General features: G+C 52.4%; 2 protein-coding genes across 2 annotated transcripts in view; both read left to right on the top strand.

Annotated features, from left to right (window-relative positions):
* The first annotated feature begins 459 nt into the window (after window positions 1-459).
* Window positions 460-27,696, top strand: part of LOC137457102 (zinc finger protein 850-like) — a 62,575-nt gene continuing 35,338 nt past the window's right edge. The window contains exons 1-4 of the mRNA XM_068168908.1: window positions 460-652; window positions 791-1,415; window positions 1,500-1,594; window positions 6,116-6,120. Coding sequence (XP_068025009.1) covers window positions 460-652; window positions 791-1,415; window positions 1,500-1,594; window positions 6,116-6,120 — 918 coding nt within the window. The remainder of the gene's footprint in view (window positions 653-790; window positions 1,416-1,499; window positions 1,595-6,115; window positions 6,121-27,696) is intronic.
* On the top strand, window positions 9,092-10,051 carry LOC137457092 (olfactory receptor 14A16-like). The gene has a single exon (XM_068168897.1). The coding sequence runs from the start codon at window positions 9,119-9,121 to the stop codon at window positions 10,049-10,051; it is 933 nt and encodes a 310-aa protein (XP_068024998.1). The 5' UTR covers window positions 9,092-9,118.

The raw sequence follows: 27,696 nt of genomic DNA, 5'->3' as shown, positions 1-27,696 counted from the left end.
CTCCTGGCTGCTGGGGGTCAGTTGTATGGCAGGAGATGATGTTTAGGGGTTGGGATCTGGAGGGTGGTGAGAGAAGGTTGGAGGTGGTTTGGTGTTCCATGTTCATTGCTGCTGCCTCCATTGTCTGAGCCAAGGGAGATCAAAGGACAGGGCCTGGGCCAGGAACCACCCTGCCAATGTCACCAGGCTCAAGGAGAGTAGGACAAGACCACTTGTAAGCCCCAGGGTACCTCAGGGCACTGATCACAGGAACCTGGGGTCTCAGCATGGGTATTGGAGGTCTGTGCCCACACTGTGGCAGAAACTGAAGGTTTGAGGTCCCCTCTTCATTCTCTCCTCCAGCTGGGTGTTGGGAGTCAGGGACTGTCATGACCTAGTCAGGATCTGAGGGTTTGAGGTCCTGGGCTCAGGTGCTTCCATCTTCTGTATTGCACAGCTGTGACCCCTCCCTGCCACAGTATGGCCTCACAGAAGGACCCAGGCAAGAGCTGGGAGGAGAAGAAACACCCAGAGATCAAGTTGGAGCAGCCAAATTTCAGACTGAAGGGAGAGGAAAAAGAGGACAAGATCAAGGATGATGCTGAGAAGAATGATGACTATGAAGAGGAGGATCATGATGATGATGAAGGTGACCAGGATGAGCAGGAGGAATGTATGGAGGAGGATGACGCCAGAGCAGGTCCCTCAGTGTCACCCAAAGAGCTGAATCAGTGTCTTGAGTGTGGGCAGAGCTTCCCAGGTAGCTCAGAGCTAGTGAAGCACCACTGCCCACAGCCTGGCTCCCGGCCCTTCGTTTGTGGTGACTGTGGTAAGAGGTTCCGCTGGAACTCAAAGCTCATCCAGCACCGCCGCACCCACACTGGGGAGAAACCGTTCACTTGTGCTGCCTGCGGCCAGAGGTTCACCCAGCGCTATAGTCTCACCCAGCACCGCCGCACCCACACTGGAGAGAAACCTTTCACCTGTGCTGAGTGCGGACGCAGCTTCACCCAGCGTGGCAAGCTCACTCGGCACTGCCGCACCCACACGGGAGAGAAACCGGTCACCTGTGCTGACTGCGGGCAGAGCTTCACCCAGCGCTACAGTCTCACCCAGCACTGCCTCACCCACACTGGAGAGAAACCCGTCTCTTGTGACAACTGTGGCAAGCGGTTCAGGAGGATCTCTCATCTTAGGCAGCACCACCTCACCCACACTAGTGAGAAGTCCTTCAGCTGCAGGGACTGCGGCAAGAGCTTCAAACAAAGCTCCAGTCTTACCATCCACCACCGTATCCACACTGGAGAGCATCTGTTCCCCTGTGCTGCGTGTGGAAAGAGCTTTACCAAGAGCACGTCATACCTCCGGCATCAACTGATCCACAGCGGTGAGAAACCGTACAGCTGTGCCGACTGTGGTAAGAGCTTCACCCAGAGGTCCTCCCTTTGCCAGCACCGCAGGGTGCACAGTACTGAGAAGTCCTCCAACTGCAGGGAGTGAGGCAAGAACGTCAAACGAAGCTCCAGTCTCATCATCCACCGCCGCATCCACACCGGAGAGAAGCCGTTCCCCTGTGCTGAGTGCGGCAAGAGCTTCACCAAAAAGGGGCACCTCAGCCAGCATCGCCGCACCCATACCGGTGACCAGGCTAGACTGCGGGGAAGGAACAACTAGATCCACCCAGGCTCCATTGGGATCATCCTGACCTGCCTAAGTAGCCTTTTGCAGCAAATTGAACCCAAATGGTCTCTTTTTCTTCTGCATTTCTCAGAGGCTGGGGGCTCCAGCAGGAACAAACACCTCCTGCCCTTCTGAACACCAATTAGTGCTGATGAGAACAATTACAGTGCTGAGTTGGCACAGCCAGAGCTGCCATTGGAACAGGACAGAGCTTTACCAGGGTTTGTCTGGTTCTTCCCCAATCTGTGTCTCCCTGGGGTAAAAAATCATCTGTCCATTGCCCAGTTTCATTGATACAAGGCCAAAGTTACCCAAATCCTGCCTGATTGTTTGTATCTTAGACATTCCTGCCCACAATGCCCAAATACTGAGGACATTTGCTCCCTAGGAATGGGGCTGGAGCTGTGTGCTCATTTCAGGGAGGTCAAAGTGAAGTTCTCAGGGACATCTCAGTGTTTTTTTTCATTGTGTCAAGGGATGTTAGGTGTTTGGGGGGGTGCTGGAGGGTTCTAGGATTGGTTTTCATAATCTTTGGAGGGTGCAGAGGGGATGTAAGGGAGGTGTTTGGAAGCCCTTGGAGGGCTTCTGACAGCTTTCCACTACAGAACTCTGCTGCTTTCCAGCAGGCCTGGGGCTTCCAAAAGCCTTCTCCCTAGCTCAGCAGTGTTCCTCATGCATTCCTGCTGACTTGAGGCTTCTGTCAGCCTTTCCATCCACACAAAAGTGGGAAGAGATTTCTCTGAGTGTTGAGTTTTCAGGATATTTAAAGTGCAAAGAGTGAAATCACAGCAAGAAAGGATGCTGTGCCTCAGCACAGTGCCCAGAAATGCTCCCCCAGGATGTTTGTCTTACACTTGGATCTGAGCGTAGCTCTGCAGCTCTCAGCAGTGTGCCTGGCAGAACCGTGAGCTGTTGCTACACAAGTTGGAGCTGGCTGAGCTGCTGCACAAATCCACAAGTCCTGTGCTCAAGATGCTGCCTTGGGAGCTGAAAGTGCCTGTGCAAATGTCATGGTCTTCAGCTGGAGAGACCTCTCCCCACAAATAACTGCAACAGGCACAGTCTGGAGCTATCCAACATGCAGAGAACCCCAGAAGGGCACTTGGGCAAGGAACTGGGAAGCAGCTAAGGAAGTGCAACTGCAGGTGGGCCTGGGAAACTCTCAGACTGTGAGAGCAACTTGGGGGTGTGGAGCTGCCCCACTGCAGGAAGACTTTAGGGCTGTTGAGCCAACGCTGGATGCCAGGTGGTGCTGATCCCTTGCTTTAGAATTCCCTGCTTCTCCTCCTTTCCTATCCTGCAGCTGCTGTTCTGCAAACAAGGGCAGCTGCTGGGCTGTGTGTAGAGCCTCTGATTGTCTGCTGACCAACTCCAAGGTGCAAAGTTGTTTTCTTGTGTGAGCCAAGAACAACATCCTGCATGAGCCAGAGGTACTGGCACCTTTGATTGGAGCATGCCTTAGTTTGTACACAGGGCTGGATTCTACTGCTGCCATGAATCAATGGGAGAGGGAAGAGAGTCTATCAAAATGAGGTACATTGGGCAAGAGAGATTGGGTTCAGGACTCCCACTCCTGTTAGCTACTTCTTCTGTTAAGGGCTCCTGGGCCTTGTGATGTTAAGGACACTCTAAGACTCTGTCATGCTGGGGACTCTGCAATGCTGTAATAAAAGACTTGTGAGAGGACTCCTGAGGTTCTCTACCCTCTGCCCTTCTGGCATCTCGTGATACCAGCAGGGGGTTGGTCCATTTGTCAGATCAGAGGGCACCCTGTTCTCAGGGTGAATCATTAAGGACTCCAAACAAAAAATAAGGTGGGGTATGTGTGTGTGCAGGGAACATGGTTTGGGAAAAAGGGTTTGTGTTTAGCTTGGCTTTGAAAGAAGTTGTAACAATCAAGGGTACTTACAGACCCATTCAAAGCAATTAAGCCAACTCTTTCAGGGACAGCACCTGAGGGGGTGGCTCAGAGAACCTCTGTGCCTGTGTGAGAAACCTGGCAATAGCAGTTTTGTATGTTTTGAGGTTGTGTTTCTCATTTAAACTCAAATGCTGAAGATTCCTTGATGTATTGACAGATGGATTTGTCTTGCTACAATATAAAAGACCTCTCAAGTTTTGCAGACTGCAACCCTTGGAAAAAAGTTTCCTCACAGCATCATCACAGAAGACATCTTTCAAGGACTCTACCTTCCTGGTGTCCCTGCAGATCCATTCGAATCTGGAAGGAAGCTCTCACTTCAGTTCCAACGGAAGGACTGTCGGGGCAGGGTGTAGGTTATGGATTTGTTCTCCTGCTTGCAGGAGGAACAGGGATGAAACTAATTTTGTCCTATTTGCTATGGGGTTCAGCATTGTTACTCTTTTACCTTGTGTAATTTTACATAATTGATTCAAAATGTAGTGTCCAATATGCTACTGGTGTCTAATGATGGTGTAAAACAGATTGGTGCCATTAGCCAATCAAAACTCATGTCTGTTGTGAAAATTGTTTAAAACTTCTTTCCTTCCTTTCTTGCCTGCTTGCTTCTATCTTTGATTGACAGGGTGGTGTAAGAGGCTAACTCTTGTATCTCTTGATGTGAATCCACAAAGATAGAATCACCTTGTGTATCATGGGAAGGCCCTGTGTCACAGCTCTCATGGAATGGTACTGAAAGTGTGATAAGGAAACAGTTGTGGAGGTTAGCTTTACCGTTGGTAAAGAGAACTATGTAGAGTAGAGTAGAGTAGAGTAGAGTAGAGTAGAGTAGAGTAGAATAGAATAGAATAGAATAGAATAGAATAGAATAGAATAGAATAGAATAGAATAGAATAGAATAGACCAGGTTGGAAGATACCTTCAAGATCATTGAGTCCAACCTATCATCCAACACCATCTAATCAACTAAACCATGGCACCAAGCACTCCATCAAGTCTCCCTCTAAACACCTCCAGTGATGGTGACTCCACCACCTCGTAGGTGTAAAGGCATCTTAGTAGGACCTGTACTTCATAGTTCCTTTGCTGCTGTGTGTACTACCCACCCATAGGTGTTAGGAATAGCTGTTGATTGTATAATCTATAACGAATCAAGCATTTATCATCTTAGTTGTAGCAATATTACCTTTAAGACTTGTATTATTGCTAAGTGTGGTGGTTTAGGGTGGGTGCTGGCCTGGATGCCACTGCACAGACTACACCTGGGAGGTCCCAAGGGGTGGGCCCAGCCCAGGGGGGTGGTCACAGGAAACCAGGTATTGCATTCCCATAATGCCCTGCTCCCCTATAAAATATCCCCACGGGGTCTTCACTTCCTCTTTTGTCCCCTGCTGCTGCCTAGGTAAAATGGCATGAGCTGCCTCCCTTGGGCCTGCCCAGGCCCAAGGCTGGGTTGTGGGGGGGGGAGGAAAGAGCCCTGGGGGGTTTGGTTGTACCCCCAGGTGGGGATGGGATGTTCTTGGGTATGTTCTGGGATCTCTCTCTTTTGTCACAGTGCTTGTGGTTCTCTGTACAACTTTCATTGTTGTTTTTATTGTTTTTCTGTTTAAACTTTCCATCACTTTTGCAATCTGTTTGTCTGAGTCGTTATTTCTGCCCGTGGTGGGGAGGGGTCTGCCCCAACCCATTACAATAAAGACATTGATCAGCAGAGCATGATCATTCCCTTCCTAACACGGGCAGAGGCATGGATCCCAGTGAATATGACAAGAGGGTGGGAGAGTGAGAATGGATTGGATCATGTTCTCAGGCTATTAGACCAGGGACTGAAAGATTCTAGAAGCAGGACAAAAAGATTTGTGGGATGGTTAATGTTTGCCATAATATCAGCTGTGATAATATTAGCATCCCCAGCTGCTGCAGTTACAGCTCTGACAAAGGGCATACAAACTGTGGACACAGTGAGAACTTTATTAGCCAATGTGACAAATGATCTGCAGCTGCAGGAAGCTATAGATGAGGAAATAATGGCAAGGTTATGCATGCTTGAGGCCAGTGTTGTTTGGTTAGGAGACCAACAAGCTGCCTTGCAGACCCATATGATACTGCAGTGTGATGGGAATATCACAAGCAGGACATGTGTGTAACATCCTTGTCTTGGAATGACTCTCAGCATGATTGGAACTCACTCAGGTCACATTTACAAGGGGCCTTTGATAGCTCCTTGAAACATAATGTCCAAACATTGAAGCATCAGCTGGAACTGCAGTTAGCAAATACACAACAGGTGAGGATGGATTCAACATGGCAAGCACTGAACAAAGATCTGAGCTGGCTGAATCCAAACAATTGGTTCTCAGGTCTGAATCTATGAGTGTGGATTAGAGGTGGAATCCTTGTGGTGATTGGCATTGTAATTGTAGTGTTAATGGTGTTTGTAATCATAGCCTTCAGGAACAGGAGGATGGTCAGGACACAAGTGATGGCTGCTGCTTTAAACCATATAAAAATGGGGAGTTGTAGGAAAGCAGAAAGTATCTGTGGAAGGTTTCAGGACAAGAAAGAGCAACAGGCTGCTGATACTGGAAGGCTGGCCTGGTGATAAAGAAGAGCTGACTGTGGTAAACAATCTGGAGTGCGAGACAGGAGGACACTTACCTCCATGCTGGAGAAACTCAACCTGATATGGGATGAAGATAACAATGGACAGCTGCATATCGAGGGAGGAAATTCAGTGAGCAGCAGTGGTGGAAGAATGTCAGGGAATTGCTTAGCCTGCTGGATTTTTCCTGTATAAACTGCTTGATCTGTGCCAATAAACAATTCCTGCTCCACCAACAAGGAGTCTGTGCAGGCTTTCAGACAGAGAGGCTGAGGGACCTGGGCTGCTTCAGACTGGTGAATGGGGTTCAGAGCACTGCCATAGCAGTGTGCACATGGCTGAAGGGTGGTTTCAGAGAGGATGGAGCTCTCCTTGGGTGTGTTACAAGACCAAAACCTCCACAAAGTGCAGCTTGAAAGGTTCAGAGTGGAGATGAGGCCAAAGCAATGTTCCTGAAAGGGCAGAGCTGCTATGCATGAGGCCATCCAGAGGTGTTGGGAAATAGCAGGGAGAGCTGAGACAGCTCAGGGAAGGGATGGAAATGGCAGGGGAAGAGCTGGCTGGGGAAGCAAGAATGGTGTCAGCAGCCTGAAGGGAAAGAGTTAAAGGCATGGGACAGTGTAGGAGAGGCTGCAGCGGGGATGGGCAAGAGCTCTGGCAAGCCTGAGAGGCCAAAGGTCTTTGTCCCCTTGGCTCTGGCAGTTGCCTCTGCCACCAAGGCCTGTGAGGAGAAACTTGGCTTTGAGGCTTTGAGGTTCTTCTATTGCAAGGGCAGTGGTCAGGGTTTGGCTTTATGCTTCATAGAACAAAGGCATACTTTTCTGCCCTGTCCTTTGCCTTTGTCTCCCTGCAATCCTGGCCCCTAACAAGCTGCTCTAACGAGTCCCTGGGGAGCCTTTGGCAGTAACAAGCCTCAGTGAGGCCAATCAGTGCTTCAAGGTACTTTGGAGTTTTCTTCTGCCTTGGACTTCTTGAGCGGCTTCTTGGCAGTACCTTGGCAGAGTCTCCTGGCAGTACCTGAGGATGATGTAATCAGCCCCAAATACTCCATGGGGCTCATTAAATACTGCTGAACCTCTAATTATTGCCAAGGTTTCTGCAGCTAATTGGAGAGGCACAAAGTATCTGATGAAAATTACTTTTAAGGCTACATTTCATTCCTTTTCAGCAGGAGTTGTCTCTTTGGAAGCAAACCACAGCAAAACCTGACAAGGTCATACCCTGGTCAGTGCCCATCTTCATTCCCCACTGTCCCCAGTAGAATCCAGAGCCACAGGTGAGGTACAGGATGTGCCTTCGACAGGGGCTGGGGCTCAGGGCTTGGCCCTTTGGATCAATGAAACCACTCCAGGTTTCCTCAGCAGCAGAGCCACCTTTAGCTGCTTGTCCTGACCTGTCAGCACTGCCTCAGTTCTCTGCTCTCACCAGAACCTGAGGACACTTTCCCTGTATTGTCCCCCAGTGGAACCAATTAACACTACAAGAAACTTCAGAGTTTGACTCTAACTTTGACTTCTGGAGAGGTTTCATCAGCCTCCTCTCAGTCCCTGAGGTTTACCTGACACCAAAGCCACCAGAGGGCTCCTTTAAATGCCCTGGGCTGATCATAGAGCTGGGCCAGACTCCTGGGCTGCATGGAGCTCTGGTCAGGAGCAGCTCCTCTTCACCACACAGCAGGTCTGAGGGCACTGCCAGGGCTTCTCAGGGAGATGAGGAAGGCAAAAAGAGCTTCAAGACAGCCAGGACTGGGAGGATGCTGAGAGCTCACTGGAGGAGAAGTCACTGCAGTTGCTGGCAGGGTGAGTCTGTGGTGGCAGGGCAGTGCAGCTGCAGTTCCTGGAGGCACCTCCTAAAGCTGGGGCTGTGTGCTGGGGCAGGGACTCTGCTGCCTGCCAGGCTCAGCTCTCAAGCACCCCAGGGAGCTCTTCATGCAGCGTTGGTGAGAAACTGTGGTTGGAGGGAGCCACCCTTGCCAGGGCAAGGCAGGGCAGGGCAGTACAGAGTCCTGCTGTGGAGAGGCTGCTGTGAGTCAGGGCTGCTCTCAGCTCCAGTTCATGTCCAGAACATTTCCAGTGGGACTTTTCATGACTATGTTCAGGCCAGGGATTCCTGACCCAGTCTCTGCTCTCCTGAATTTTTGCTTCCACTGTCTCTGGTCTGGCTGGTGATGAGTAAAACTCATCTGTGCCTTTAGAGCAGGGGCTGAGACTCTTAAACCATCACAAAGAGCTTTACTGGGAGCCACACCAAGTGCCTACACTCCTCACCTGAAGGCATTCCTGAGTGTCTGTCTGTCCCTCTCCTTGCCTGTCTCAGATGCTCTTTGTGTTGCTGATGGCTCTCTGGGCATGGAAGCCTCAGCTGCAGAGTCAGGCACAGACACTGTGAGATCTCCTGTGCAGGTGGAGCCACAGCAATGAGGTGTCCCAGCTGTCCTGCAGCCTGGGAAGCTCTGGGCAGTGCAGGGTGTGAGGCTGGCAATGACCTGACTGCAGGAGCAGCCATGGTCATGCCTTGGCTGTGGCCTTGAGGTGTCCATCCAGGCTGTGCTGCCTTCCAGGGGACACTGAGCCAAGTGTCTCCTGGACTAGAAGTGCGATGCTGAGACCCTGAGACACTGAGTGGTGTGTGGTGGATCCCTCTGCTCTCAGCAGTGTCTGGTGGCTTCTCAGGGTGACATGGGAGCATGGTCACCCTCCAGCTGAGGGGCAGAGCGGGGTGACTTAGAGTCCATGGGGAGCTCTCCCACTCTTGCCTTTTACCCTAAACCAGGACCAAGCAGTGCTCCAGCCTCCAGTCCCTGAGAAGAAGCAGCAGGAGTCTGTGTGACAGGGGAGGGTCTGTGGGGAGTGGTTTTGGCTGTGCTGAGAGAATTCTCTTCTGACTTGTCACTGTCTCCTTCTCTTCTGACAGTGCCTCATGGCCAGAGGCAGCAGATGGCCAACAGCAGCTCCATCACCCACTTCCTCCTCCTGCCATTCCCAGGCACAAGGCAGCTGCAGCTCCTGCACTTCTGCCTCTTCCTGGCCATCTACCTGGCTGCCCTGCTGGGCAATGGCCTCATCATCACCACCATAGCCTGGAACCACCACCTCCACACCCCCATGTACTTCTTCCTCCTAAACCTCGCCCTCCTTGACCTGGGTTCAATCTCCACTACTGTGCCAAAATCAATGGACAATTCCCTGAGGCACACCAGGGACATCTCCTATGCAGGATGTGCTGCACAGGTCTTCCTTGTATTTTTCTTGCTTACTGCAGAGTATTTTCTCCTCACCACCATGTCCTACGATCGCTACGTTGCCATCTGCAGACCCCTGCACTATGAGACCCTCCTGGGCAGCAGAGTTTGTCTCCACCTGGCAGCAGCTGCCTGGGCCTGTGGCTTTCTCTATGCTCTGCTGCACACAGCCAATACATTTTCCTTGCCCCTCTGCCAGGGCAATGCTGTGGCTCAGTTCTTCTGTGAAATCCCTCAGATCCTCAAGCTCTCCTGCTCCACATCCTACCTCAGGGAACTTTGGCTCCTTGTGGCCAGTGTCTGTTTAGCATTTGGCTGTTTTGTGTTCATTGTGGTGTCTTATGTGCAGATCTTCAGGGCAGTGCTGAGGATCCCCTCTCAGCAGGGACGCCACAAAGCCTTTGCCACCTGCCTCCCTCACCTGGCTGTGGTCTCCCTGTTTATCACCACTGGCTTCTTTGCATACCTGAAACCCTCCTCCATCTCCTCCCCATCCCTGGACCTGGTGGTGTCAGTTCTGTACTCAGTGGTGCCTCCAGCAGTGAACCCTCTCATCTACAGCCTCAGGAACCAGGAGCTCAATGCTGCCCTGAGACAACTGATCCCTGGATGCTTTCAGAAGCAATAAACTCTTTGTCTTCTCCTGCAGAGCAGTTCTGATGCCACTCAGTCCAGCCTGGCTTCAATATTTTTCTGGTGGTGGTGGATTTTTATTTTACAATGTTGTCAGCCCAGTTCTAATTTGTTCTTTTGTTTTCTGAGCTCCTTTTTTGTTTAAATAATAAAGAGATGTGTCAGTAACTTTTTTTTCCTGAGCCATTTCCTCCAAGCCTTTTCTGAAGTTTCAGAGACACTTCTAATGCCAAGAAGTACAGTAGTAAATAGTCCCAGCACAGCAGCATGTAAGAGACCAAATCTTGTCTCTCTTGATGTGAATCAAAAATGGAAACATCACCTTTGCTCCCAGACAACAGAAATGTGTAATGGACTGACACTCTGGGTAAGCACTCTCTGCAATGTGCACATTCAAGATCATCCCTACCCATCAGCTCCCCCAGAAAGGAAGGATGTTGAAAAGGAGAATGGATCAGCCCCTGTTGTGTATTGTGTGTATGGGGAGGGAAAAGGGGAAGGAGGGAACCCCTGCAAGCACACAAAGAATACACAGGAGGCAGCAGACCAGGAGCAACCCTCTCTCCCTGTGCTAAGTTCTCCCTGATACAGCTCATGGAGCTGAAGACACCACATGCTAGAGGCTGCCCTCCCTCCCCTCCTCCTTCAGGGAGGACAGTACAAGCCAACAAGAATGACATCTCCTCCAAGCCAAAGCAGCAGCACCCTTCCTCCCAACCAAACCATCTTGGGGCGTGCTAATATAATTCCTTTCCCCTTCTCTCTCTCTCTCCATTTCTTCCTTCTCTCTCTCCCTTCTTCTGTTTCATCCACTTTATTCTGTTAATAAACAGCCTGGCTGTTGATAATTTGGCCTCCTTTGTGCTTCTAATTTCATAACTCAGGAATGTTCCAAGGGAGCTGAGTCTCTTTCGCCCTTCAGACAGAGACCCAGCACCAGGGCTGCCAGGGAGCAGCAATGCTCGGTCTTCACAGACTGCTCTCTTTCCACTCCCACACTCCCCTTCTGATCCCTTCTCTTGGTCTAAGGCCTGGAAGCTTGGTCAGGGCTTTGCAGTGTGGCAGTCTGTGATCACAGGCAGGGACAGGCCATGTGCCCACGCACCTGGTCTCCACAAGAGCAGTTCCACACAGAGAGGTGATCTGCTTAGGGCAGTGTCTGAAGGCTTAGGTCTTCTTCCAAAGTTTCCTTCAAGAGCATGCCCAGGAAATTGTCCAACAGATGCAAACAGCAGGGAACAGCTAAAGTGTGGGAGTGTGCAGGGCAGGGGCACACAGCAGTGTCCTCACATAGCCAGGCCTCCTGCAAGTGACCCAAAGGATCAGCAGAGAAGGGTCTGGACTGTGTCTGTGTTCACTGGACACCCTGGGGAAGCTGTCCCAGGGCAGTCATCCTAGACTAGCCTTGACAACCACTGTTTCCAGCATCAGCCTCACACTCAGCTTGGATAGACTCTTTGTCCCTCCACAGGAGGACATGGCCTCAGGATGTCAGCAGTGCCTGTTTGCATTGTGCAGATGAGATGTCAGCAGACGAGCTGAGGTGAACCTGAGTGAGCAAATACCATCAGCTATTGCTGGGGGTGCCAAGGCACTGGAGGTGTGAGGAGCCTCCCAGCCTCTGGCAGGGGCAGCAGGAGGCCAGGGAGGCTCTCTGACTGCTGCCAGGGAGGGCCTGTGTGAGTGATGGGGAAAGACTCTGTCTCTGAACATCCCACACTCCATTAGGGGTCTGTGAGGACAGCTTAGATGAGGACACCTGACAGAGCTGGGACATTGCTGTGTGTCACTCCAGAACAAATCCTACTGGCCCAGGGAGATTCATCTCAAATGTCTTGGGCAGGCTCCTGTCTGCTCACATCATCCTTTCTGGACTGTGCCCTGAGATGTGCACAGAGCCATCCCAGAGTGTCTGGGCTCCTTGGAAAAAGCCTTTTCAAGAACACCAAAAAGGGTGGGGAACATTGCAGGCTGGTCACCCTCAGCACAGTCCCTGAGAAGGTGAAGGCTCAAACACCTCTGCAGCCATTTGCAGGCCCTTGCAGGACAAGAGAGGTATTGCTGAAGCCATATGGGTAGGGGCAAGAAGGGGATGTTGGGTCCCTAGACATTAGCCAGGGCTTTGCCATGGTCCCCCATAGTCTCTTTAGAGCCAGAGTGCTGATGTCTGGAGTGCAGAAGTGGGTGAGGTGGAGGCTGGGTGGTGGATGAAGCCCAAATGTCACCAGTGGAGAGTCCTCCCAGCAGGCACTTCCCAGTGGCATCCCTCAGGACAAGCCCTTGGGCCAGCAGTGTGGAATGTCTTCATGAACTCCCTGCACCATCTGACCCAGGGCCTTTGCAGCTCCTCTGGAGATGAAGCCAAACTGGGCACAGCCCTTGAGAGACCTCATCTCTTTAACCCTGCCCTGAGCAGGATCATTGGAGAAGAGGATGTGCAGGAGGCTCCTCCACAAATGCAGCAGGACAGAGCCAGCAGCTTCTCCACTCAAAGCCTTGGTAGGAAATCTCCCAGATGGATCTGGTGAAACTTTGATCTGCTCAGGAAGCCAAGGACTGGGAAGGGGGAGGGGAGGCCACTTCTGCCTCCTGAGAGGATTGGCCAACAGCAGGAACACAGCTGGGAAAGGGACTGTGAGGTCAGTTGTGTCTGCAGGAGCTGATAGGGCAGCCCTGGGCTCATGGCTGGCAGATGGGCACAGTGATCTGGGAGATGGCCTCTGCCAAAGGGCCTGGGCTGACTGCAGGAAGGGGCTGATGGGTTGGATGCTGTGTCTCTGCTGCCTGAGTACCTGATGGGACAGCAGCAGGCACAGAGCTTGGTGCTGTCTAGCCAAGAAACTGCAAGGCCAGCAGCCTTGGGAGCTCCTGGTGAGGTAGGAAAGAGCAGGAGAGAGGAACACTGCCAGATGGTGCAGCCTGGCAGGTGGAGACTGGCCATGAGGAGCAAGAAACCTCTCTCAAAGTGTAGTGCTGTGGCCTGAGAAGTTCTCCAGGCTGAGTCTGGGATCAGCCCTTCTCTTTGTGTCCCAAGGAGCAGAGTGTGAGTGTGGGCAGGTATCAGTGAAGGCATGGAAAGGCCAAGGTGGGGAAGTGAGATGAGGGTCTGCAGCCTGCAGGGCAGGAGAAGCAGCTGTGAGACAGTGCAGGACAAAGCTGTGGTAGAGCTGGCAAAGGGCAATGGCAGTGGTGGGAGTGATGAAGAGAAGCCAAGGCTGTGCCCTCTTGACTCTGGCAATTCTCTGCCCCCAAGGCCTGTGAGGAGATGTTGTCCTAAGGCACTGGGAGGGCCTCACTGCCTCTTTCCACAGCCCCAGGAAGGCTGGGGACTCTCATTCCCTTGTCCTCCACTCAGCATCACAAACCCTACAGAGGTCCTAAAGGAGGCTGGAGAGGAACTTTTCATGAGGGTGTCTGGTGACAGGACAGGAGGGAAAGGTTTGAGGGAAGGAAAAGGAGGTTTAGACTGGGTCTTAGGAAGAAAGTTCTTCAGTATGAGGGTTGTGGGACTCTGGAATAGGCTTTCCAGGGAGGATGCCCTCTCCTGAGGGTGTTGAAGGCCAGGCTGGATGAGGCCTTGAGCAGCTGAGTCTATTGGAGAGGCATCCCTGCCTATGGCAGAGAGGTTGGAGCAGAGGAGCTCTGAGGTCCCTTCCAACCTAGGCCATGCTATGCTGCTATGAAACCCACACCCCACCCCCACTGCACCTGAAGAGCCTTGACCCACACATGGGGGACAGGGTCTGCCTGCCCAGGGGCTGTGCTCAGGCCTTGGCCTTTGTGCTGCAGAAAGCAGAGCCAGAGTTTGCTCTCCTGCACTTTGCCTTTGTCTGCTGCAATCACAGCCTCTCCTGAGCTGCTCTAACGAGTCCCTGGGGAGGCTTTGGCAGTAACAAGCCTCAGTGGGGCCAATCAGTGCTTCAAGGTACTTTGTGTTTTGCTTCTTGCTTCTTGCACAGTTTCTTCACTCTTCTCTCAGTACCTGAGGTTCATGGAATGATTCCCAAGTGCCCTAAGGAGCTCTTTGTGTCTTTGTTGTTGACTTCCAGATTTCAAAGTGCACCTCACAAAGCTCAGATTTTGATGGTAAACTATTTGATTCTTTCTCAGATGAGGGCAGAGCTGACAGCAGCATCCACCAAGCCAGAATGATGCAGGCTGTCTGCTCAGGGGGTCAGGACTGGGAGGAGAAGTTGTCCTTTGAGGGCTGACACTGAGTGGACAACTTTGCTCCTCACCCTCCCCAACCTCCCCATTGCTGTCCCTGCCCACCTGGGCCTTACATCCCTGCTCCTTGCATCAGACTTCTCCACTGCTCTCTGCAGCTGGAGCTCACAGCTCCATGGCACCAGCTGCCCCCTGCTCTCCTTAGAGAGCTGCCTGCACACAGCCACAGAAGAATTGTTGCTGTTTGGAAGCAGAGCAAAGCCAAGGCTGAGAAAGTTGCCTCAGCAATCCAGGCCCTCTGGACCCATCTGCTGAGCACAAGCTGTCTCTCAGCAGCTTGCCTGTCCACAAGGCTGAGGCAAAGCCAACAAGTTCTGCCATGGCTGTGATTTCTCAGCCAGTCAAGAGTTCTTGAGAGTGAGAAGCAGAGGAAAAGGTTGGATCCTTGCAGCCCTTCCTCATGAACCAATCCTGAATTCAAATCTATTTCTATGGCTGTGCCTGGAGGGAAGCACCAAGCACACAGACACAGGGACAGAGCTGGCTGCCTCCAGTGGAACATAGAGCCCCCCAAGATGGTGACAGCAAAGGTGTCTGTCCAAAGACACTGAGAGGTAGAGAGGTGGTTGGCAGAGGATGCCCTGGAGTTCAGTTTTGTTCTGCTGGAGCTCAGGGCAAGCACTCACAAAGCTTCAACATTCTCAGAGGATGAGACCTGAGCCTGGAGCAGTCTGACTTGGTGCTGGCCCTTGGTGCAGGTTGTGCCTGAGAGATGTCTGAGTGGGGGAGATGCTGGACACAGCTGCTGTGATCCAGGAGAGCTCCAAGGCTCTGGCTCTAGGGTCACTACTTTTAGAGGTGGAGATCATTGACTTTCATCAGGTGTTTCTCTGATCTGGAGAACCTTGGATGCTGAATCATCCTGGGATCTTTTGCCACTTGCACAGACCCTGAAGTTTTTGACTTTCAGCATTTTCTATCACCTCCCTGTTGGCTGTGATCCAAGCACTGATGCACTGAGGTGGCAGGAGGTGACAAACCCCCAAGCCATAGAGAGAGCAGTGCAATGCTGGGAGAGCCCTGGTCAGGGCCGAGCCATTCCTTGCAGGTCAGTCCTCTCCTCTGAAGCCTTTGCTTCTTTCTGCCTGGGGTCATATCCTTCTCTTCTCTCCATCAGCCCTGCTCCTTTGTGCTGGGGAGGAGCAAAGTTTGCAGACCTGCTCCTTGGAACAGGCCAGAAGGTAAGGAACCTAACTTTGGGACAGCAGCAAGATCCCAGGCTCCTGATGACTCCTAAGCACCTCTCAACTCTCTCCAGACCCTCCTCCCAAACCACACTTCACCACTTGTGGAGCTTTGAGGGTAATTGGCTGTGTGTCATCTCCCTGAGTCCCGGGTGATCAGGTATCAGTTGCATGGCCAGAGGGGGATGGTTGGGCTGGCTACATCCTGGGGGTGTCAGCCCCATTAGCACTACAACCAGGGGACTCAGCACAGGAGTTAGGGGTCTGATCCCTCCATTGCAAGAAGTCACACACAGTGTCCTTACTTGTCAGTCACTTGGTCCCCAAGGATTTGCCCAAGAGCAGCATGGCCTCCTAGAAGGACCTGGACAATATCTTGGAGGAGAAGAATCACCTGAAGTATAATTTGGAGGAGTCAAAGCTCAGCCTTGAGGAAGAGGAGAAGTAGTTGATGAAGACATGGATGAGGACAGCGAGGATGAAGTATATGAGGATTAGGAGGAGGAGGAAGACAAAGGTGATGATGGGGAAGAAGAGTACGATATGGAATAGGAGAAGAATGAACAGAAGGAGGAGGAAGAGGAAGAGGAGAAACCCATATCAGCCCCTCTGTGCCACCCAAGCAGCCAAATCAGTGGCCTGAGGGTGGGCAAAGCTTACCACCCATCTTGGAGCTGGTAAAGCCCCACTGCCCCCAGCCCACTGCCCAGCCCTCTGTCTCTGGTGACTACAGCAAGAGCTTCACCCTCAGCTCCAACCTCATCCGGCACTGCTGCAGCCACAGCCAGAAGCAGCTTCACCTCTGAGCTGGCTGCGGCAAGAGCTCCACGCACATGGCCATCCTCGGTCAGCACCGCTGCACCCACACCGGTGGCAGCCCTTTACCTGCACAGGCTGCAGCAAGGGCTTCAGCCACAGCCCCTCCCTCACCTGGCATATTCACCCCCATGCTGGTGATCAGCGTGCCCCAGGGGACACAGCAATACTCCGACCCCAGCGCTGCCAGGCCAAACGTGACCCCCCCGGGGGTCAGCTGCTTGAACTGAAATCTCCTCTTCTACACCTTCTTTCCTCAGAAGCAAATGTGCTCCTGCCCTTCTCAACACCAGGCAGTGCTGAGATTAATGACAGTGCTGAGTCAGCACAGCCACTGCCACCAAGCAGCTAGGCTGGGGTTTGGCTGTTTGTTCCTCAACACTTTGGGTTTCCTAGAGGTAAAAGAAAAACCTCATCCCAAGGATAATGCCTAATTAGAATGGAAACCCCCAACCCTAATAACATCTTGTCTTTGGTTAGTTTTTCTTGAACATTTCTGTCTCAAAAGGCCACTTTTGGGGATATTTCTTCCCCAGGGCCAGGGATGAAGCCATGTGCCCACTTCAGGGAGATGTCATTGAGGGGTCCTGGAGGGTCCTGAAAGTGAAGTGAGGAAATCAAACTCAGTGCCTCCCATAGCCATTCAGCAGTATCCTTCACTAACCTGCATGGATATGGAATGATGCCTCCAAAATGTACCTGTGCTGAAAAGGTTAACCATGGTCCTCATCTAGGACTCAGTAACACACAGGCATTAGAAGGATAAATTCTTATTTGATAAAGTCCTTCCATGTCTTGGTCTTTGCTCCCACCTCATCTCCTTTTAGCAGCATTGCAGTCCCCATGTCATCTGTCATGTATTGTTCCTGTTGGTCCTCTGCCAATCCCACAGAACTGTCCTTCTCTTGTTAGTGAGGCCCAGGGGTGTGAGAACCCATCCTGCTTTCCAGACTCAGCCTTATTTCTCTCTCTGTCTAGAGCTGCCATCTGCTGCTCTAGCTCCATTTGCTCTCCCAAGCTCCAGGTTTACTTTCTTGATGTCAGAAAGCTAAGCTCTGAACTGGTGGGATAGTTTCTAACAGGTAGTGAGAAAGTTAAGAGAGGCAGAGTTTAGGTTGTGGCTGGGTTGAGGCCTGGGGTTAACGCCCAAGGGTCAATGCCAAGGATAAAGGCTGAAGCCAGGATGACCAATGGGGACAGAGTCAGGGTCAGGAGTGTGTTTGGGAGGGGCTGAACTGTAAGGGGTGAGGAGAGGGATTGGCTCAACTCCATTGCATTCAAGCAAGGGACTGAGTAGAGAGGATGGGAGGGGCCCAGGCTGTACTGGGAGTGCAACCTAGGATCCAGCCTGTACTGGGAGGTGATAAAAGCATTCAGTCTGTAATGGGAGGTGTGTCAGTTTCAATTCAGCCCCTGAGGAGACCCCCACACAGTGGGGGAGGGCTAGGTGGGGAGGCAGGGATACACTTCCCTGCCAAGGAGCCCTGCACCCATGCCTGGTGAAGGAAGACAACGACCCCCTGATGAGAAGCAAGCTGCAGGGCTGGCCAGGAATGGATCTTGATCAGATTCCTGATGTTTTCTTTTTGTCTTGTCTTTCTAGGCTTGAGTGCTGCTCACTGGACAGTCCCTGGAAAATGAGAAAGGCTCCAGCAGAAGTTTCCAACCTACCACAGCCTGGGACTGCAGACACAGTGCTGTTAGGTCTGCCCTATGAACTGTCTGCAACTAAGGCAGCAGCTGAGCTGACCACAGACTCAAATGCAGGAGGAGTGTGGTTCATAGCTGCATCCACCCACTGTATGGGATGCAAATGGCAAGAGAAAGCTGCAGTGCTGGAGGTTGATACTTGGAAGACTGTGACAGAGGAAGGTGGTGCACAGGAAGGAGAATTGCCCTGCACTCATGCTGGCAGGAGAGAATGGTGCCACTGCTATTCACACTGATTCCTGTGCAGCCTACAAGGGTGCCACTGAATGGATGTGTCAGGGGGAATCTAATCAATCTGGAGAGCTGGAGACTGGTAATGATTCTGAGAAATAGGTCAGTCAAGCCCCTCAAAGGTAGGATTGGTCAATGGCCATGCCCAGAAGGGAAGAGCTGCTGCAAATTGGAACCAGCAGGCAGCTCACCCAGCAAAAATTCCTGTGGTGAACAATGAAGGGGAAGATTGAGCAAGATTGGCTGAGTGGCTGCACATGAGAAGAGGCCACCCAGGGAAGGCCAACCTCTATTCTGAGTGTCAGCCTCAAGGATAGTCAGTTTGAAACAATTCTTATATCTTATCCACAATGTTGGGTAAGGCTTAAGGCCAACCACCCAAACCAAGTCTCTACTCAACACTCCAGACACAAGAAGACTCTGTGGAGCCCCTGGCAAATTGATTATGTTGGCCCTTTGAAGACCTCTCCTGGAAAAAGTTATATCCTGGTAGGAGCAGAAGTGGTTTCAGGATGAACCATGGCCACAGCTCTCAGTACTGCCACAGGAGCTCAAAGGGTTGAAACTCTGGAGAAATGGTTCAGCATTCTACCTGTGCCTGTGTCCAAAGTGCCAATGTCTCACACTTCACAGTGAGCACAGTGCAAGACTGGGTGCAAGGAGAATGAATTAAAGGAATGTTCCATAGCCCATATTATCCTCAGGCTAATGGTGTAGCTGAACAGACCAATGGTCTTAGTAAAAGACATGCTGATAGCTCAAGGCACAGCTGGGACTCACAGTTGGCAGAAGCAGTTTTTACTGTCAGCAGCTGATGAGGAATATATGGAAGCCCCAAAATTCAAACATTTAGTCCCATGGAACTAGTGATGGCTACTGCCCATGGACCTGATGGACAGAGGAGTGAATCCCTCCCACAGATATAGACAGCCCAACCTGTACTAGTAAAGCTACTGTCCATGGGCACTGTGCCCATGATATTGGCAAAACCCAGAGGCTTCTCTGCCTGGGAAGCCTTGGATGGGATTGGGATTGGGCAGGGACAGCAATGGGGAGGCTGGGGAGGGTGAGGAGCAAAGTTGTCCATTCAGTGTCAGACCTGAAGGACAGATTTCCCTGCAAGTGCAGATGTCCTGGTGAGATAGCCTGGGTCAGTGTCACTTGGGGAATTATCATCTCTGCTCTGAACTGAAAGCTAACAGAATATTCTACCTTTGATATGAAATAAATAAGAAAGGAGCTTTGTGAGGAGCACTTTGAAATCCTGAAGAAAACCACAAAGACACAAATAGCTCTTAGGGCACTTGGGGATCATTGCCTGAGCCTCACACACTGAGAGGAGACTGAAGGAATCTGACCAAGAAGTCAGAAGCATAACAAAAATTCCTTCAAGTATTAATTGGCCTCACTGAGGGCCATTAGCAACAAAGCCTCCCAGGGCTTGTCAGAGAAGCTCAATGGAGGCCATGATTGAAGGCAGACAAAGGCAAAGTGCAGCTGAACAAATCCTGGCCTTGGTTTAGGAAAGAGAAAGGCCAAGCTCTGACCCTCAGGCCTTGGAAAGGCAGATCCTGAGAGCCTCCAACTAAAACTTCTTCTCAGCAGCCATGGTGGCAGAAGCTGCTGCCAGAAGGAAGAGGATCAAGACCTTGTCCCTGCTGAGCCTTTCAGCCCTGCCAGAGCCCTTGACCATCCCTCCTGCAGGCTGTGCTACCCTGTCCCATGCCTGCAACTCTTTCCCTTCAGGCTGTTGACATCCATCTGGCTTTCCCAGACAGCTCTTACCCTGACATTTCCACACCTTCACTCAGGGATCTCCACTCTTGCTGCCTGCTCCTTGACACGCAAAGGCAGACATCGGCTGCCCAGATTCCTTCCGGGTCACCTCTTGTACCACAGCTCTACACTTTGAGTGACATTGCTTTGTCCTGGCCTCCACTCTGAACCTTTAAGTTGTACTTTCTGAAGGCTTCCTTCTGTGGCCACAATCAAAAAAAGCTCCATCACCTGACACCCCCCTTCAAGCAGGTGCACATCACCCCTGAACCTTCACTTCACCAGGCTAAAGAAGCTCATCAGCTTCAGGTTCTAGATAGAGACTCCAAACTCCATCCAGGCAGATCTCCTAGGGAGGTTCTACAGTACCTCTCCATTCCTCCAGACTAAGGAACTCCACAGCCAGACACCAATATTGCAGATGTGGTCCCAGCAGTGCTGAGTGCATGGGGAGGACAACCTCTGTGTCTGGGTGGCCACACTCCTCCTACCACAGCCCAGCTGCACTTGGCCTTCTACACTCTGCTGAGGCTCTGCTCCATCCCAGGCCAGTGCCCAGGCTTTTCTGCCTGGGCACTGAGCAGAGTCTCCATCTCCAAAGCAACAGCCAAGGCACCTCCCTGCTGCTGCCTTTCTGCTTGGCAGGCCTAGCTCTGGGCCTGCTGCTGGCCAATGATACAAAGGGATTGGCGTTTGCAGTGACCTCACACTCACCTCAGGGCCATGTGGCTCCTCCTGCCCTAGGAGCTCCTCTGCCATCACTGAGGTCCCAATGTTGGTCCAAAGCCTCAGCCTGCATGTGGCCTGGCAGCTGAGCAGGCACAAGAAACCTCTGCAGGGCCTTCCAAAACAGGTCCCTCCTGCTGCCTCTCAGCTTCTCCAGCAGCCACAGCCAAGCCCTGTCCCTGCTGCTGTCCCCTCAGGCCCTCAGGCAGCAAGGAGGTGACAATCCAGCTCCAAGTCTCTTCCTGCAGGGGCCACCAGATGCTTAGGGACAGAGAGTCACACAAGTCCCTTGCCCACCACATGCCTTCTGCTGGCCTGCTAGGGACTCTGGCAGCTGGGAGACCAAAAGCACAGAGGCCAGCCAGGAGCCAGGGGCTGCCCTCTCAGCTGCTGCAGCAAGAAGTGACCTCCCAGACCCTTTCCTGCCCCCTTCCTGCTGCTGCCCTCTCAGCTGCAGAGCCATCAGTGACCTCCCAGCCCCTGCCCAGCCTTGTGGCTGCTGTTGTGCAGAAGATCCTGAGGCATAGCTGAGCTGCCCATGGCATTGCCAACCATCTGCTCCCTGTGTCCATCAGCTGCTCAGCCACAGTCCACCTCCTTCTCCCTTTCCAATGCCATGAGGCTGCTCTGGGAGCTCCCAGCCCCTGCCTCTGTCAGGGGCAAGCAGAGTCATTCAAGGGTAGGAGGGGATGTAAAAGAGGGGTCACAGCACAGAAAGGAGGTTTGGGGGCTGTAGTGTCCAGGGGAAGGCTGAGGGCTCAGAGATGCCTTTGAGGGCTGGTGCTCAGGCCAGGGCTGAGAAGAGCCTCAGGTGTCCTGATGAGGCCAGTCTGAACTGGAAGGGCTTAAATCACAGAATCACAGAATATGAGGGGTTGGAAGGGACCTCCAGAGATCATCCAGTCCAACCCCACTGCCAGAGCAGGATCATCCAGAGCAGGTCACACAGGAACACATCCAGGCAGCTCTTAAAGACTCCAAAGAAGTAGACTGCACAACCTCTCTGGCAGTCTGCCCCAGGGCTCCAGCACCCTCACAGCACAGGAGAGTCTCCTCATGTTGAGGTGGAACTTGCTGTGTTCCATCTTGCACCCATTGCTGCTTGTCCTGGCACTGGGCACCACTGCCAGGAGTCTGGTGTGGTTATTGGTCCAACCAATAACCCTACTGTACAAGGGTCACCCCTAAGCCATATCCCCAAGCACCACATCCAAAGCACCTTGAAGCACCTCCAGGCTTGGTGACTCCACCACCTCCCTGGGCAGCACATTCCACTCCCTGACCACTCTGGATGGGAAAATTTTCTTCCTACTGTCCTCAGTCCTAGCCAGAGGCCACTCCCTCTTGTTCTGTCACTAATGACCTGTGAGAAGAGACCAGCAGCAGCCTCTCCACAACCTCCTTTCAGGTAGTTGTAGAGAGCCAGGAGGTCTCCCCTCAGCCTCCTCTTCTCCAAACTAACCATCCCCAGCTCCTTCAGTTGCTCTTCAGCAGATTTATTCTCCAGGGCCTTCCCCAGCTCCTTGTCCTCCTTTGCCCTGGCTCCAGCACCTCCACATCTCTCTTGGATGGAGGGGCCCAAAACTGGACACAGCACTTAAGGTGTGGCCTCACCAGAGCTGAGTCCCAGGGGACAGTCACCTCCCTGCTCCTGCTGGACACAGCATTTCTGATCCCAGCCAGGATGTCTTTGGGTCTCTTGGCCACCTGGGCACACTGCTGGATCCTATTCAGCTGCTTGTCCATCAGCACCCCCAGGTCCCTTTCTGCCAACAGCTCTGCAGCCACTCTACCTCTGTAGCATTGTTTGGGGTTGTTGTGACCCAAGTGCAGGGCCTGGCACTTGGCCTTCTTGAAGCTCCTCCTGGGAACGTTGGCCATGGATCCAATCTGTCCAAGTCCCCCTGCAGAGCCTCCCTACCCTCATGCAGATCAACTCTGTCACCTAACTTGGTGTCATCTGCTGACTCACTGCTGACACACTCCGTGTCTTCATCAAGGTCATCAATAAAGATGTTAAGCAGAAGTGGTCCCAACACTGAGCCCTGAGGAACACCACTTGTGACTGTCTGCCACCAGCTGGATTTATCTCCACTGAGCACCACTCTTTGGGCCCTTTCACCCAGCCAGGGCAGTATCCAGCAGAGCATTGCTCATCCAAGGCAGGAGCAGCCACTTTTCCCAGGAGAATTCTGTGGGGAGCAGTGCCAAAGGCTTTTGGAAAGTCTAGTGAGAAAATACCCACAGCCTTGCCCTCATCCAACAGTCACTCCTCCTGTCAGAGAAGTAGACCAGGTGGGTCAGGGAAGACCTGCCCTTCATTAACCCATGCTGACTGGGCCTGATCGCCTGCTTGTCCTCTCCAGGACATGTAATGCTGCTGGAGATGCTCTTCTCCATGCCCTGCCCTGCTACCCAGCTCACACTGCCAGCTCTATAGGTTCCTGGATCCTCCTTTCTTCCTTTCTTGGAGCTGAGTGTCACATTTGTTCCTCTCCAATACCCTGGGACCTCCCCAGTGAGCCAGGACTCCAGGTCGATAATGGATAGTGTCTTGGCAACAGAGCCTCATAGCCTCTGTTGGACTCTCTCCAGCAGATCTCTGTCTCTCTTGACCTGGGGAGCCCCATACTGCAGGAATCCTGTTTGGGCAGGAAGGGCCCAGTCTGTACTGGGACAGGATTTCCGAGTGTACTGGGACAATGGCCACTGCTACTGGGAGAGGGCATGGGATCAGCTTTTACTGGGAGGTGTCTAAGACTTTACTAGGAGGCACCAGGGGCTCCTATTAGTACTGGGAGGGAGCCCAGTCTGTACTGGGAGGGCTCAGAGAGGTTCAGTTTGTAGCTGGAGGGGGCCCCAGTCTGAACTGGGAGGGCATCAGGGGATCATTTGCAGGGATGGGTCCTGGTCTGTGCTGGGATGGAATCAGGGTTTCAGGAGATGCACTTTGTACTGGGATGAGACTCAGACTGTGCTGGGAGATGGCAATGGGATCCCATTGGTACCAGAATCAGGCCACAGCTGCCCTGGGATCAGGATATCCCCTTTGTGCTGTGCTGGGTGCAGCTGGGCCTGGGAAGGGGTCCAAGGGATGCACTTTGTAGTGGCACAGGAAACTGTATGGGAGATGGCAAAGTGATGCAGTTTGTCCTGGGATAAGAGCACATCTGAGCTGGGAGGGGTTGAGGAGATGCAGTTTGTACTGAGATAGTTTCATAGTTCATAGTTTCATTCAGGGTTGGAAGGGACCACAAGGATCATCTAGTTCCAACCCCCCTGCCATGGGCAGGGACACCCCACACTACATCAGGCTGGACAGAGCCTCATCCAGCCTGGTCTTAAACACCCCCAGGGACGGGGCCTCGACCACCTCCCTGGACAACACATTCCAGGGTTTCACCACTCTCATGGTGAAGAACCTCCTCCTCACATCTAGCCTGAATCTCCCCACCTCCAGCTTCATTCCATTCCCCCTAGTCCTATCACTACCTGATATCCTGAGAAGTCCTTCCCCAGCCTTCCTGTAGGCCCCTTTCAGATACTGGAAGGCCACAATGAGGTCACCTCGGAGCCTTCTCTTCTGCAGACTGAACAGCCCCAACTCCTTCAGTCTGTCCTCACAGGAGAGGTGCTCCAGCCCTCTGCTCATCCTCCTGGCCCTTCTCTGGACACCTTCCAGCACCTCCACATCCCTCTTGTAATAGGGGCTCCAGAACTGGACACAGTACTCCAGGTGGGGTCTCACCAGGGCTGAGTAGAGGGGGAGGATCACCTCCCTCGACCTGCTAGCCACACTTCTCCTGATGCAGCCCAGGAGCTGATTGGCTTTGGGGGCTGCAAGTGCACACTGAGAGCTCCTGTTGAGCTTTTTGTCCACCAGCACCCCCAAGTCTCTCTCCTCAGGGCTACTTTCCAGCCAGTCCCTGCCCAGCCTGTATTTGTGCCTGGGATTGCCTCGACCCAGATGCAGGACCCTGCACTTGCTCTTATTGAACTTCATGAGGTTGGCCTGTGCCCACCTCTCCAGCCTGTCAAGGTCCCTCTGGATGGCCTCCCTTCCCTCCAGCGTGTCTGCTGCACCACACAGCTTGGTGTCATCAGCAAACTTGCTGAGGGTGCACTCAATGCCACTGTCCATGTCCCCCACAAAGATGTTGAATAAGACAGGTCCCAGGACTGATCCCTAAGGGACTCCGCTTGTCCCTGGCCTCCACTGGGACATGGAGCCATTGACAGCCACTCTTTGGGTGCAGCCATCAAGCCAGTTCCTTATCCATCTAGTGGTCCACCCATCAAACCCATGTGTCATCAGTTTGGAGACCAGGATGTGGTGCGGGACAGTGTCGAAGGCTTTGCTCAGGTCCAGGTAAATGACATCAGTTGCTCGCCCCTCAGCTATTAATTTTGTCACCTGCTCATAGAAGGCCACCAGGTTGGTCAGGCAGGATTTGCCCTTGGCAAAGCCATGCTGACTGTTCCCAATCACCTCTTCACTATTCTTTTGAGCGAGTAGTGCCTCCAGGAGGATCTGCTCCATGATCTTTCCAGGCACAGAGGTGAGACTGCCTGGCCTGTAGTTCCCTGGTTCCTCCTTCTTACCCTTTTTGAAGATGGGGGCAATGTTTCCCCTTTTCCAGTCTGTGGGGACTTCACCAGACTGCCAGGACTTTTGAAATATAATAGAGAGGGGTTTAGCAACCTCATCTGCCAGTTCTCTCAGTACCCGTGGGTGTATCCCGTCGGGCCCCATGGACTTGAACACTTTCAGGTTCTTCAGATGATCACGAACCTGATCTGCACTTAAAATGGGCAGTTCTTCCTCCCTGTCCCTGGCTTTGACTTCCATAACATCAGGAGTGTGGCTAGAGGCCCTTGCAGTGAAGACTGAGGTAAAGAAGTTATTAAGTACCTCAGCCTTTTCCTCATCACATGTGACCATGTCACCATTTTCCTTTCTGAGGGGGCCCACACCTTCCCTAGTCTTCTTCTTCCCCTTAATATACCTGTAGAAGTTCTTAGTGTTCCCTTTAATCTCCCTGGCTAGATTCAATTCAAACTCTGCTTTTGCTTTCCTAACCAGGTCTCTTGCTGCTCGGGCAGCTTCCTTATATCCCCCCTGTTCTAGCTGTCCTTCTCTCCACTTCCTGTAGAGTTTCCTTTTAAGTAATAGTGTGTCCAGTAGCTCCTTGCCCATCCAGGCAGGCCTCCTAGCATTCTTACCTGCTTTTCTCTTTGTTGGTATACAGAGCTCCTGGACACAGAGGAGGTGGTTCTTGAATACTGACCAGCTGTCCTGGGTCCCTCTTCCCTCCAGGGCTTTGTCCCACGACACTTTGGCTAGCAGATCCCTGAAGCAATCAAAATCTGCATGCCTAAAGTCTAGGGTCGTGAGCTTGGAATACTTCCTCCTGATTGCCCTGAGGATATTAAATTCAACTGCTTCATGGTCACTGCAGCCAAGGCCGTCTATGAGCCTCACATTGCTTACCAGCCCTTCCCTGTTGGTGAGAACAAGGTCCAGCACAGCACCATTTCTTGTTGGTTCCTCTACCATTTGGAGGAGGAAGTCATCTTCTCTGCAGTCCAGGAACATCCTGGATTGCTGGTGCCTTGCTGTGTTGTCCCTCCAGCAGATGTCCGGGTGGTTGAAATCACCCATGAGGACCAGGGCTTGTGACCTGGAAGCTGCTTCTATTTGCCTGTGGAGGGCCTCATCTGCTTGGATCTGCTGGTCAGGTGGCCTGTAGGAGACCCCCACAGTAATATCTTCTTCCCCTGTCCTGCCTTTAATTTTGACCCATACACTCTCAACTAGCTCATCATCCCTCCCCAGTTGGAGCTCCACTGATTCCAACTGGCTATTGACATAGAGGGCAACACCTCCTCCTCTCCTTCCCTGCCTATCCTTCCTAAAGAGTTTATACCCATCTATCCCTACATCCCAGTCATGGGATTCATCCCACCAAGTTTCAGTAACAGCCACTATGTCGTGGCATCCCAGCAGCACCGTGGCCCTTAACTCATCCTGTTTGTTGCCCAAGCTGCGCGCATTCACACAGAAGCACTTCAGCTGGGCTGGCCCTGTCCTCCTCTTGTGCCAAATCCCCTCGGTTTCCACAGAATGTCCTGGTGGATCATTCGTGGCTTGCCTCAGGGTAGCAAGTTGAGAGCCCTTACCAGCTCTCCTTCTCTCTACTGCTGGTGAGCTGCCCCTCTGTTTGTCACCAGCCAGCAGGAGACTATTAACCCCTTCCCCCTTCAAATCTAGTTTAAAGCCCTGTCAATGAGCCCTGCCAATTCCTGCCCCAGGATTCTTATCCCACTCTGGGACAAGTGTGTCCCATGAGTTGTTTTCAGCTCAGGTGTCTTGAAAACCAATCCATGATTGTGGAACCCAAAGCCCTGTCGATGGCACCAGCCCCTGAGCCATGAATTGATCTGTCGGCCCTTCCTCAGTGTGTCCTCATCCATTGCTGACGTTAGAGGGATGGCAGAGAACACGACTTGAGCCCCTGATCCCTTTAGCATTTACCCTAAGGTTCTGAAGTCTTTCTTAATAGATTGTGAGCCTCTCATTGTTACATCGTCACTGCCCACCTGAAAGACTAGCAGTGGGTAGTAGTCCGAAGGACTCACGAGGTTGGGAATTCTACCTACAACATCTTTTACTTGGGCACCAGGGAGGCAGCTGACCGCTCTATGAAATGGGTCTGGTCTGCATATTGGGCCCTCTGTTCCCCTCAGTAGGGAGTCTCCTATGACGATGACCCTGCGAGGTTTCTTTTCTGGGTAAGTTTTGATGGCTGGCCTGAGGCAACCTGTCATTGGTGCAGCTTCTGACCTTCTTGAGTCCTCGACCTTACCAATGACCTGTTCCTCCTGCAGAGCCTCATACCTGTTCTGTAACTGCACTGGAGGCAGCGTGCTGCTCACAGGAGCAGACTTCCTTTGTTTGCATTTCTTCCGT

Source organism: Melanerpes formicivorus, unplaced genomic scaffold (genome assembly GCF_026170545.1).
Source record: "Melanerpes formicivorus ecotype bairdi unplaced genomic scaffold, bMelFor1.0.p_v2 SCAF_159, whole genome shotgun sequence".
NCBI classification, from domain to species: domain Eukaryota; kingdom Metazoa; phylum Chordata; class Aves; order Piciformes; family Picidae; genus Melanerpes; species Melanerpes formicivorus.
The sequence above is the reverse complement of the archived record's forward strand: the minus strand, read 5'-3'. Positions and strand labels throughout refer to the sequence as shown.